At 39.3% G+C, this 13,777-nt stretch overlaps 1 protein-coding gene across 3 annotated transcripts in view; it reads right to left on the bottom strand.

Annotated features, from left to right (window-relative positions):
- thrb (thyroid hormone receptor beta) overlaps positions 1 to 8,124 on the bottom strand; it is a 48,382-nt gene extending 40,258 nt beyond the window's left edge. For all 3 annotated transcript variants that reach the window (XM_086062466.1, XM_086062465.1, XM_086062467.1), the window contains exons 1-4: positions 7,524 to 8,124; positions 2,707 to 2,807; positions 2,482 to 2,629; positions 1,819 to 2,024 (exon numbers count right to left, since the gene is read on the bottom strand). In XM_086062466.1, coding sequence (XP_085918592.1) covers positions 1,819 to 2,024; positions 2,482 to 2,629; positions 2,707 to 2,807; positions 7,524 to 7,863 — 795 coding nt within the window. In that variant the 5' untranslated portion in view covers positions 7,864 to 8,124. The remainder of the gene's footprint in view (positions 1 to 1,818; positions 2,025 to 2,481; positions 2,630 to 2,706; positions 2,808 to 7,523) is intronic.
- Positions 8,125 to 13,777: the final 5,653 nt, after the last annotated feature.

The following is a 13,777-nucleotide window of genomic DNA, read 5'->3' as shown; positions in this document are numbered from 1 at the left end:
TGGATCCATTTGTCCCACTCTTGTGGCTTTGAAAAGGACTCTGGTGGCTAGATATTGAACATAGCACATGGTCCTGCTGCCGCCATTAGCTGTCGACCACCGTTGCTAGCGTCTTCTCCGTCTCCTCCGTGACTAATTTTCTCCCCTTCACTTTCTTTATGTCGCAGAAATCAAAACTATGTTTACTCACGGGCTTCACCTCAAACAAACTACAGCACTATACTGACACCATGTCGACTTATCCAATAACTTGCGTTGAGTCCAACTGTACGTTTAGCATGAGTGTCTTTATTGTTTCTCAGCATTCTTTTCTGTCCCTGACGTCATCACGCACGTATCTCTAGCTCTATCAAAACCAGTTACACCACAGAGGGAGACAAAGCAACCCTTACCAAAAAGTAGTATACATTAAGTACATAATATAGAGTATACTTAAGTATACCTAAGTTTATTTTTCGAGTGTACTTATTCTTGTACTAAAAGTAAACTTTAAGTTAACTCCTTGGGACTAAATTGGAAATTTTTTAATACACTTAAAAGTATACTTAAGTATATTATAAAGTATATTAATTAGTTTACTAAAGCATACTTTCAAGTATACTTTATAGTATACTTAAGTACACTATTATGTGTACATGAAAGTATACTTTGTGGTACACTTATGTCCACAGTTTAGTTTACAGTAAAAAGCCCAGTAAAAAAACGACATGAATCTAACCTAAGGAAGCGAACACTGGTACTAAAGGTAGAAACCTTAACCTCTAGGCTATCCAGCCACATGAGCCTTAGGGCTTTATAAATAAATGTAACCTATAATTTTGGTTCCTTACTTGGCAAGTGCCTTCTTTTAGCATATGTTTTAGTATACTTACAAGGACACTTAACATTTACTTGGTGCAGTATACTTCCAATAAGTACAAGAAAAGCAAATTGGATGTATACTCTCCTAATTTTGAGTATACTTCAAAAAAGTACAAGTACATTCTAAGTATATACTACACAGTATGTAAACTTTTAGTATATGTTACACTCAGTATACTTACAAGTACACTTCACATTTACTTGGTGGAGTATACTTCCAAAAAGTACAAGAAAAGTAAACTGGAAGTATACTCTCCTAATTTTGAGTATACTTCAAGCATACTTAAATATACTTCTTTTTGGTAAGGGAACACAAACACAAGGCAGCTCTAACAAGTCATGAGAATAGGTAGCATTAAGGCTAGCCTCCGAACGCATTGTAAACACTACGTAAAAGCGGGCTTACTTACCCTCATAATTGTGAATATAACTACAAGGGTGCAGTTTAAATCCTTTTGTTGTTCTTGGGAGATGACGTGCAGGACTTGCTTGAATGATACAACTTGCATACTTCAAAGAAAAGTGAGGTAAATCACGCAGGGATCGAGGGGAAAACACACTAATGTTAATAGGACGAAATACGACTGGAAGTTACCTACACGTCAGTTTCGCCGGAAGTACGTGGCATATAGCTCATTATGCAAGATGACAAACAGGTCAGAACATAATTTGAAAATGTGCTGCTGTGGTATAAAACAGGAAAATAACCATCATTTTAAACGAGTCCACTCAAGGGCAACTTACTCAAGCAAAGAATATTGCCAAAAGTCAGAGTTCTGAAAGGGTTACACACTGTATCTAAACATTATCGTTGTCATGGGACTAACAAAATACAGAAGAGGAGTTTAGGGGCTGACAGTTTGCGGGATAGAAGAGATGTTGCAAACTGCAGAGTTTAACACTGCAGTGCAAACAACACAATGTTGGCAAAGGAGGGAGGAGAATAATGTATCTCACCAAGAATTTCCGTTCCTGCTTCCATTGATTTCCTTGAGAATTTGTGGCTATATGGGCGTCAGTAATCATGTGAATGAGGTCCCACTCCTCCTGGGTGGGCTCGTTTTGATCCAAGACTGTTTTTTGTTGTTCCTCCTTGCGGCGACGCTCACGGTTTTCCTCAATTAGCTTGCGTTTGGCAAGTCGCTTGCTCTCATCCAACACCACTTGAGGTATCGGTTGCCAATGAGTGGGTGGTTGTGGTGGTTGAGGGATGGCGGAGGAGGTAAGACAAAATGACAAAATTTAAGTGCATTATAACTTTAGATGGAAGGTGTGAAGGTGCTTCCTGCTGCCCACTCTACATATGTATGTATATATATTAGGAGTGTAACAAAAACCGGTTTGAACCGGAAAATCACTTTTTGATTTAAAAGATGCAAGTGTATCGAATCGAATCGTTCTACTTTGAAATATATCAAGCTACATATTGAATTGTCTTCTATCGGAGAGATATACTGTATCTTACAGGGAAATGGCACATTTACAGTACTGACAAGTTCCTTCAAATGTATGTAAAACGATAAAAAAAAAATTATTGCATCATACCCTCTCGAAATAAACCGTACGATATCGAATTGAATCATAATCACAATAAAAGAAAGAATGTATGTCTTGACTTACAATCTGTAGCCATTCCGACTGCAATACACTTCTTGAAGCGACAATCCTGGCACTGGTTTCTGGTCACTTTGTCTATGGCACATTTTCTCTCGTACTTACAAGTATAAGTTTGGCTGAGCTTTTTCTGAATTGTCCGCCTGAAGAAGCCCTAGATAGCAGATGGCAAAACATATGTTCAAAAATTCTTCCATTTACTTCTACAATCCATTCCAACTTATTTCTTACCTTACAGCCTTCACAGGTAATACAGCGATAATGATAGCCCGTAGCTTTGTCCCCACACACTACACATAGCTCATCTTTGTCCAGGTAACTTGGTATGTACCCTGGGGGAGAAGAAAATTATTTTTATTGTATATTGGACATACTATAGGCTACATATACACACATTCCTGGGACTTACTTAATTTATATGAAATTTAATGTTGTAGATTTGCCTGAAACAGTCGTGGTTGATTGGTTAAGACCGCAGAGAGGTTTTCCAAGTTAAATTTCAATTGTACTATATAAAAACTGTAGTAACATAAGAATGAAAATAATTTAACAGTTTAATTTAAAGTGACAGTGTGTAATAAGTGACCACTAGATGTTGCTATATCATAAAATGCAGCTGAAGCACATGCATTTCGAAGCACGCACACTACGGTGGCTTAGAGAGACCATACTTCGCAAGCCGACCACCAGTTACGTGAGCGAAAGAGCATCCCGGAGGCAATGGCGACTTGGCAGCCGATGTGAAGTCCGGTGAGCAATGCCAAAAGACAGAGCGAGCTAGATTTAACCGGAGCAACTTAGAGTGGCTAGCGAGAGTTAGTTGGAGTCATAGGCTGGAGTGGCTAACAAGAGCGGCTAGCAAGAGATATTAGGGTCCGATACTAGATACAAGCACTGCGAGAGCTAACTACGTTCACAAAGTTGTCTTTTGGGCATCCGTAGATGGTAGATTGTGGCGAAACATGTCAGCCTCTTGTAAGGTCAGATTCCAGCCATTTAATATCATTCGTGATTATTAGACCAACGTTTATATAAAAAATGTACGTTGATATGATGGAACATATTTATTTGGCATATTATTGAAATATATATCGGGTTTTAAAATAAGCGAAGTGCGCATGACGTTGTGCATGCGTGAAAATAAAGTTAAAAAAATAAAGCGTGGCTACCAAAATAGCCGTCAATTGAATGGCGGCGATTGGAGTGCTGAAAGTGTTTGCATAACTGTACACCTTTAAAGCTCGCAAGCATTGTTTAAACAGCTTTCAGCCTTAAGTGACAAACGACTGACAAGGATGGAACACAGGACCCAAAAGCTTGATTCACAAGTCACAAAAAGACTGATTTATTCAATAGTAAATAGTGATTTGAAAGTATCAACCAAAATTCACAGCAAGGCTGGACTCAAAAACAATGCAAGAAAAGTAACAAATTAGTAATAGAGTGACGGTCATTTAACTCATTCACTGCCATTGACGTCTATAGATGTCAAAAATTCATTTGAACTATTTCTATTAGTTTAACATTTTTTTTCCACTTTTGTTAACAAGAATATGAAAACCTAAAAAAAACAAATATTGTACATTTAGAACAGATATACAATTTGTGAGTAATAGTGAGTTAACTGTCCGCCTCCCAGTGCAAAGGTTGTGAGATCAAGTTCGGGCTTCGGCCTTCCTGGGTGGAGTTTGCATGTTCTCCCCGTGCTTGCGTGGGTTTTCTCCGGGTACTCCGGTTTCCTCCCACATTCCAAAAACATGCATGGCAGGTGAATTGGACACTCCAAATTGTCCATAGGTGTGATTGTGAGTATGGTTGTTCGTCTCTGTGTGCCCTGCGATTGGCTGGCAACCAGTACAGGGTGTACCCCGCCTACTGCCCGAAGCCAGCTGGGATAGGCTCCAGCAACCCCGCGACCCTTGTGAGGACAAGCGGTACAGAAAATGGATGGATGGATGGGTGAGTTAACTGGTGAAGTCATGCGATTAATTACGAAAAATGTTAATGGCCTGCCCCCCTAATTTTTAATAATCTTTTCTTTTTTTAGAAGAAAAAATAAATAAAAAATTTTTTTAAATTAAATAATTAATCCCATGATTTCACTAGTTAACTCACCATTAATCATTTTATATCTGTTCTAAATGTACAATAAAAAAAATTCTGGGTTTTCATACTCTTTTTAACAAAAGTGGGAAAAAATGTTAAACTAGTAGAAATAGTTCAAATTAATTTTTGACGTCTATAGCCGTCAATGGCAGTGAATGAGTTGAGAACCTGCTTCTAGCACCCCAATTGACCGCTTCAGTGAAGAAAGATCCTACCCGTCTCTTCCTTCGTGTCCCGGTGTCCCTCCTCAGTCCCTACTGCCGGTGAAGTGCACACATTCAGCCAAATATTAATCAGTTAAATAAGCTTAACTGTAGTGTCCCGGCAGAGGGCAGTCAGTAACGACACGCTATGCATGTTTAAAAAAGATTAAATAAAAAACATAAACTTTCCAATGGTTGAAATGGTCCAAATCAGAGCTTCTCCCGTTAGACTCCATTAGTTTTTAATAAAAAGTTGGTAGCAGGTTACTAGCCGACCTGCCCATAATGCACTGCGCTGCCGAGATGCACACTTTGCTTATTGAGCAATGAATTATTAGTTAACCACTAGATGGCGCTAAATGTTACATGCTGTCAGTATGAAGCTGCAATTTATTGCCATTTCATTCCTTTTGGTATTCCCCCTTGGCCACCAGGAGGCAGTATAATATGGAGAACCAAAAATGCCACATAAAAAAAAGTGAAACTAAAAATGGATATAAAACTATAATTCTAAAACAACAAAAAATATTGATGTACATAAAAATAAATACAAGTAAAAATAAAAATAAAAAACAAGACTAAAAAACGAAATAAATACAAAAATAATACATAAAAAGGCTCTGTCTGCTTTCTTATTTATTTATTTATTTATTTATTTATTTCAGGCTGCAGATGCTGTCAGCATGAAGTGTGTCCTAAGCATGTCTTAGGTTGGACTGCCTTTCGATGGCACACCAAGCAGGTAGGCGAACAAGGAAGTATTGACGGCCTGCATGGAGAACTCAAGCAATGGTCGACTATCTTGTCCACTGTCACCACAACTTGCGACATGAGTTGCATGACAACTTCCCACAAGTTGCTGTAAACAACAAGGTCCACTGTTTCTTTTGTGTGTGTGAATGGGCTCTTTGCACAAATCCACTACTTCCTGAACTCAGTACCACTCCTTCATTTCCTGTCTTTCATGATTGGACAAACTGATTAATCCAGGTGTGCCTGACCTCAGTAACCACAACAACAATGGCCAGACATACCTGGATTAATAAATGTGTCCAATCATGAAAGACAAGAAATGAAGGAGTGGTATTGAGTTCAGGAAGTAGTGGATTTGTCCAAAAAGCCTATTCTCCCTTGCTGTGGAATGGGCATTGTCCGACATAGACTGACATGTCGATCAACCAATAGAAGAATAGTTCAACCCAAGTCACACTTAGGACTGCCTCCTCATTTGAATAACATTTCATGACGCATTTCATGCTGACAGCATCTGCACCATGGAATAAATAAATATGAGAGCAGAGCATTTTTATTTATTGATTGACATTTAATTCTATTTATATATTTATTATTTATTTCCACATGTATTTTTATATTAATTTGTTTAATCTTTTCTTGTTTTTGTTTTTACTTTATTTATTTATTTATTTATTTATTTATGTAAAGCTGTGTTTGTTTTAAATGCACAATGTGTTTCTTTGTTTCATGTTTATTTTCACATTAAACAGCGTCTTTTTTGATGAATTGTTCACCATTTGCTTACCACTATTTGGTGTTTCAAGTCAAGATTTTTCCTGACAGCTTTTATTTTGTTTTGACTTTTGAGTATGTTTGTTAGTTTTAATTATTTTTTTATTTTTTAATGCTTTGTTTGAATTGTTTTTGTTTTAAAATAATTTTAATTATTAGTTTTAGTATTAGGTTTAGTTTTTTTTTTTTTAAATATATGGAGTATTTGTCAAGTGCAAGACTGAGAATTTTTTTTATCTCCTGTGCCATAAAGTTACCTACAATTCTCAAATTGTTAGACCTGCTTTCTTCTGTACGGATGTACAGCAATAGCGAAATCAATTAATTTAAAATTAATCCTGAAAGCCCTGATTGGATAAATAAGCACTATAGACAAGACTACAAATTTTCATTGTGATGGTACAATTACAATGTGACTATCATTAGCACACATGACATTTCATTATTTTACTGTTTTTAATTCAAACACTTACACATACATATGTATTATGCCTATCAAAAGATGTTTCATACACTACATCTTGGGTATAATGTAATTCAACAATATATCATTATACTATACTGCATATGATGTGACAAATTTTTAATCATAGCATTTTTGGGGTCTCCTAAAAAGTAATGATTTTGGTGGTAAACAGATTTAACCCAATGCCAGCGATATACATATAGTGACAAAAGGAGACTGAAGTCCTTGAGCTGCTTAAATTCATATCTGATCAATACGAGTAGCGACACCGCCAGATGCAAAACAACACAACAGAGTGGAAATAGTTCGGTCAAGGACTTGACTTGGAATAGAAGTTTAGGATCAAACTAAAAATATGGAAAGTGGGCAATTTTTGGATTGCTCATTGTATGCTTTGTTGTGTAACACCCTTTGGGACATAAAGTATGAATGTAATATTTTGAGGAAAATTGTGTGTTGGGTGAGGGGGAACCAATGATTATCTTGTACGAGCCTTCTGTCACTTCTACATCCAATCAATAATAATCCAATCAATAAGGAATCCTGCTGCATGACGCCAAGACTTGGATTTATGCTAAGAATTAAATCGGAAATCCCAGACATCATTGATTCAACGATCAAATGGTCACCCCTAATTAATAACATGAAAAATATTTGATAACGATAGAAAACAAACAAACAAAGAGAAAATGACATTTACGTACTTTAACACCAAAATACCAACAATCATAATCCAGGTATCCTACCTTTTTTATGAGCTCCTTGCATCCATTGCGCATGTAAGAGATCTGATTTCATCTCAGGAGAATATTCATGATGATTATGGAAATTATTGAGAGGGATCTCCATGTTACAAAAGTCAGTCTTGAAACCAGAAGGGACACCACTATACAAACAATTATAATGATGGCTTGATGGCCAAACCTGCTCCAGGCAAGGCGGATGGTGAAGAGGTTGGGTTTCACAGTGATGTCTATACCCTGGTCCTTCACCTGCGTAGAGGCAGTGGTCTCCACTACCCTGAATTGTGTATTCGCCGACCACAGCGTGAGACATTTCATAAGAGTCTGGTATGCAGTAATTCATCCTAGAAATCCACAGCAGAAAAGTATCCAAACACTAATAAAGTCTGATAGATCTGAATTTGAAGAAACAAAGAAATAAATAAAGAAAACTAATCTAATCAATATATGAATCAAAATCTGCATTAATCCTAAAAAAAAAAACAACAGAAAAAAATGGTCTGGAAAAACTCCAACCTAGCAACCAAAAGAAGAGAAGCTAAGAACCAAAAGGTATGTATACAAAAATGTCCACTAACATCACAGAGCACAGCAAGCCACTGGCCACCCGCCACACACAGCTGAATTGGGACGTAGAGATTTATGACGACGTAGTGCCCTAATCGCATGCTCCACAAATCCTTGATGTGCCACAGACTGTGGACATGTCACAGATTAAGACCTTTTGCATTGCACCTATGCTAAATACTTACTTGGAAATACTCAAGCCAATTAAATTTAATTCTAAACAAAGGACATTGCAACAAACGCAAAAACATTCAAGATCTCAAATTTGAAATTTACTGAACTCAGATAACTTTCAAAAACCTCCGACTTCCCTTCCAAGACAATGTCAATGGTGTTGGGATGAAGCCTTCTGTGTGACAAATTGGTGATTTTTTTTTTTCATAGGTCGATACTATTGACAAATTATTACTCAAATTCAAGTTTTGAAAATGGCTTGCTCTTTTTGCCGATGCCATGTTAATGGTTGAACAAACATTCCTTTTTTTTTTGTCTGCTGAAAGGTTTACATTTTGGAGGTACACTCTAAAAACTGAAATGTTGACTCAACTTGGAAAAACTGAGGTAATCTTAGTAAATTATTTCAACTCAACTGCCATTGTATAAATGCCACAAGATTACTAACAATTTAATTTGTATTCTCTGATACTACTCAATTTAATTATATACTGTAAAAAATAGTGCTGGACCAACTTAATATATAGAGGTAACAATTTGTATCTTTTAAAGTTATTTCAACGTAGTCATTGCGTAAATGCAAAACACATCTCTAGTTAGGAAAGTACAGAGAACATGATTTGTTTTGTATTCCACAAGCTTAATTAAGTTGAACGAACATATTTTTAACTGCAAAACTATTTCATTTAGTCACTTGTTCTTTTTCTTCAATTCTTCTTCCTACTGATGACAGAATCAGGAAATGGAGGTTCTTTATCTTGGTCAAGGACACTCAGAACACAGTCACAAGGGCCGGAAATTGAGCCCACAAACTCTGCATTGAGAAAAGAGCACTCTACTACTGACCCACGGCACCACTTGGTAATGATGAATTTTATTGAACAGATGACTGGACTCAAGGGTGAAAGTGGTTAGAATTTCTTGCCAGAACTCCCTGACTGACAGATTTTTTATTTTATTTATTTATCTCATCCATCCATTTTCTTAACCGCTCTCCCAGCTGGCTTCAGGCAGTAGGTGGGGTACACCCTGAACTGGTTGCCAGCCAATCGCAGTATTTATTTATTTATTTATTTTGGGAGGGCAGTTTAATTCCTCCTCAAACCACCGACACGCAAAAATAAATAAATAAATAAATCATTTTGGTACAGTTACACAGGACACACAATAAAACAACAGGTCTTACACATGCATTAGGTTACTGCATTACACATACTGTAACATGATTGTAACAAGGCAAAAATAAAATGATTTTCATTCAAAATTTTATTTTTTCAATGATGTGCAAAATAACAGTTAACAAAAACACCAGTAACCCCAAGCTCCATCTCCTAATAATATTTTCCCTCATTCCCTCACGTCTAAATGCAAAACCTCAATTTAAACTACTTTAGAACATAACATTAGAATTTTAAGGATATAATAAGTAACATAAATTAACAAAAATAAATCCAAATCAGTCTTACATTGTGCAGATTGAAATGGAATATACTTTGAAGATAACGTAAACATTGACTTTTTAAAAATTGCTTGGACACCAAGTTGCTTTACTTTATGGCAGGAGGTGCAGCCTCGATAGATACCCATTTTGATCATGAAACAATTCATTTTTGTTGCCTGAATTGCTGTTTTTTTCCACAGACAGTAGGGCTAGCAGCATCGTCTGTACTTGTATGTGTTTGGGAGGGTCCTGCTGTCTCTTCTAGCAGGGTGACTCCCCCTCCGCCTGCTGTGAGTCTGGGTTACCTTATTTTTTTCATCACCCCTGTAGACCCTAAAACGAAGAGAAGGCAAATGGTAAGAGTTGAGGTATTGTTTAATGACAAAATCAGAGCATGTGACCAGAGTCTGAGAGAAATGCGAGGCAGGCAGCAAATAGGTGAGTTTCTGGGTGGAGCAGGGAAGCTTATGGTCAGGCAAGGACAAAAGACTATTTCCTTCACATTTTGCATGGGGTAGTTGGCCAACTTCACACACGTCAGCCAAAGGGGTCCTTTAGATCCGCTTGGGAATGAAAAGACTGTGAAACAAGGCTGGACAAGGGGCTTGGCGCCAAATAGGCCTGGATACACCAATCCGACTTCATGAGTCGAAAGCGTCCAGGCGTCACCTTAGGTGTGCGCCGTCTGATTAACGTATAAAACGTAGGATCCCGTTGGTTAGCGTTTGGAAGGTGTTTTTGCCAGATTCCACATGTTGAATCATGTCAGCCCGTTGACAATTGATCATGCTGATTGGCTGTTAGCTAGCAAATCAGCGCATGGTAAAGTGACGAATGCAGATAATCAGTGTAAACCTTTCCTTTTTTTTTTTTCTTTTTTTTTCTTAAAGAGCTCAGTATTGTTCCTTCGGAAATGTCATCATCATTGCTCTTTTATTTTTTTATTTTTATTTTTATTTTTTGTGTGTGTGTGTGTGGGTGAGAATGTGTATGTGCGTGCGTGCGTGCGTGCGTGCGTGCGTGCGTGCGTGCGTGTATTTGTTAGCTCACCAGAAAACCTATTAGAAAAAAAAACTCATACCGTTCACCTAAACCGAACACCAGGAGACCCGAGGGGACCAAAGAAAACCAAAGAAGGTGAAATCCAGCACCGACCAGACACCCCCCACCAGAACTCCTCCCCAGCCCAAGAAACATCCAGACCCCAACAAATCCAAAAAACATAAAATCAGGGAGGCCTCAAGAGACCACAGGAGAGACCGAGAAAAGGAAGGAAGGACAGACGAAGCCGCGTGAGATCCGCAGACACCAGCCTCCACCGATTCAATGACCTGAGGAGGAAACAGATTGTGTCTGAGTTTCGGTAGATGCTGGTGTGGTGGATCTGGCATGCATGAGAATCTCCACCAAAGAGGGGAGCCGTCGACCCCCGCCGGAACAGAGCAAGCGCAACACCTCAGGGCCCCCTAGGCCGCGGCAGCGCCAAAGGACGACCCCCGGGCCCCGCCAGGGCCACCGGCCGGAGAGCAAACCCAGGAGCAGGAGCGCCCCCCGCCCCAACACGGCCCGCGCCCCCGACCCAACGCAGCAGGACGGGGCACTGTAGGCCCGCCAGGCACCCCACCGGCCCCCAACCCCCGCACCCCCCGCACCCCCCACGACCCCCCGCCCCCCATCCACCCCCGCCACCCACCCCAACCCAGCCCCAGCCGCCCCCAGGTCCCCAATCCCCCAGACACCCCCCACCCCCAGCAGTGTAAACCTTTCCAATACACGGCCTTGCATATGCAAGTCAGTGTTACTATATTGCTCGTTTTGCACATTATTACATTTCGTATTTGGACATAGAGAAGAGTGGGTTGTACTTCCATAATTAACGCGACATGCCGACGGCCAGGCTGACGCCACAGGGGGAGGTGTCGGTCATATTTGGCCGACATCAGATTGGTGTATCGAGACCTCTACACTAACTTGACACAGAGGCTGTGATTACGCTTTTGGCGAGAGATGACAGTCGCAAGTAAGTAAGTGACAAGTTCCACTGTGCACCTTTAACTTTTCTTTGTCAAATGTAACTTGCAAATTACCAACAGCAATGACACACTTGCTGCCATTAAAAACAAAGACTGGTCAGGTCAAGCTTTGCTTCTGGATGAAGACATCCTGTTGGTCAGTAGGCTGTAACAGATCAAAAACATAAGACACATTTAAGGTTGGGGGTATTATGCTTTTTGCAGGTATTTGATGAAAAAAGAATAGAGCTGCCCTCATCTTGGACGCTTATCGTTGTTTGAAAGAACTTATAAATTGATTTTTATTTTTATTTAAAACATCTTATTTTTAGTTTTTAGGTGAGCTGTGCATACTTTAAGTTAAATTGCTACCCTCAATTACCCCCACAACTTAGTTGGAGTGATTCTGTTTCAAGTCCATGTTTCTAAAGGAAATAAAATGCAATTGTTACCTATAGGACATGAAGAAAAGCCTCACTTGACGAAGAGGTATATCTTCTTTGGTGGAAGGGCTGGAGAGGGAAAGATGTTCCAAGGGCCTTCATCAGTGCAACGCTAGAACAGATAAAACAGACCTTCAGACCTCCATTTCTGAAGATAAGAATGTAATTTTAAATTTATAATACTTACTTTGATCCATTGTTGTTGGTGGCTACATTGCATTATTTGATATGCCGCAGATCTGAGACGCCGAGCAGAAATCCTCCAATCTCTGTTTAACTTGATTTATGAACTTATTTTGTGGATCCAAAATCATATGCTGCACACCTAACACCAAAAATCTATTTCAAAATACATTGGTAATGCCAATTGTGTTTGATGACCACCATAATTAATGACTTAAATGAATAAGTTATTTCAAACAAGGATAAACATTGAAAATAAGGACAGCTCTCGTGTCTTCTTTTACGGACCAGCCAATACTCACCTTGTCATGTCTTGTTTCGTTCTGCCCTCTGCTGGTCATTCGTTTCCTGTCTTTTTTTTGTTTTCCTGGAGTATCGGTGGGCGGAGTTCCTGTGTCTCAGCTTCAGGCAATCCTAAATAGCAGGTTATTTAGATAAAGGACTCACGAGAGGAAGATTGCCAAGTTATTGTTCTTGCTGCTTGCCATTGCCTCAGCATTTTGTTACTCTCGTGCGTGTACCTGTTATCCCCTAGTTCCTGCCAGCAGTACTTTTTTTCTTCTGTTTTTTCTTGTAAGTACTGCTGTGATTGTTCTGGTTGTTGATTTGTGTGTACCTTGTGTAGGTCGTTTTGTTTTCATTCTTAATCTTAGTTAGTAGCCTACTTCCTCCCGTGCTACAACGCCCACCTTCCTTGGTTAGTTATTTTGTTTTTCTGTAGGTACACGTTGAGCTTTTGTCACGTCACTTTTTGTTAGTGTTCAATTATGCGTCAAGCTCCTTTTGTTCAATAAAAACTGTAAACCTTGCCCACCATTTGAGTTGCATTTGAATCATTCACCTGCGCTTTTGCGCGCGCCTCACAGAATAACTTGGCCATAACATGGATTCAGCAAACTGAGCAAGTGCTACAGGTTTTGTCAAGCCAACAAGAGCTTGTTGATCTACATGATCGCTCCCTCCGGGAGATCATGTCAGTGTTGACGAACAACCTCTGCTTACGCCTAGATCAGGTTTGTGCTCACCTTTCTGCTTGCAAGTCGGTAGCTTTTCCAGGCGCACCAGCCATTCCTTATCCGTCACGATATACAGGGGAACTTGGTTCATGTCGTTAATTCCTCCATCAATATTCATTAGTTTTTGACCAAAAGCCACAGACTTACGCAACTGATCGCTCGCGAGTTGCATTTATTATGAGTTTGCTTACTGACAAGGCAGCTGCATGGGCCATGGCAATCAGCAATCGGCGTCCTGAGGTTCGTTCTGCTTTTTCTACCTTTGTCGAATAAATTTAAAAGAGTGTTCGACCACCCTGTTAAAGACAGAGAGGCAGGCAATCACCTGTTGGATTTTTCACAAGACACACTTTCAGTTGCTGAGTATTACTATTCGCACTTTTGCAGCAGAGAGTGGTTTTGACGACACAGCCCTCTGCGG

Source organism: Leptonotus elevatus, chromosome 19, assembly GCF_054856555.1.
Source record: "Leptonotus elevatus isolate MCC_2025b chromosome 19, RoL_Lele_1.0, whole genome shotgun sequence".
Classification (NCBI taxonomy): Eukaryota; Metazoa; Chordata; class Actinopteri; order Syngnathiformes; family Syngnathidae; genus Leptonotus; species Leptonotus elevatus.
The sequence above is the reverse complement of the archived record's forward strand: the minus strand, read 5'-3'. Positions and strand labels throughout refer to the sequence as shown.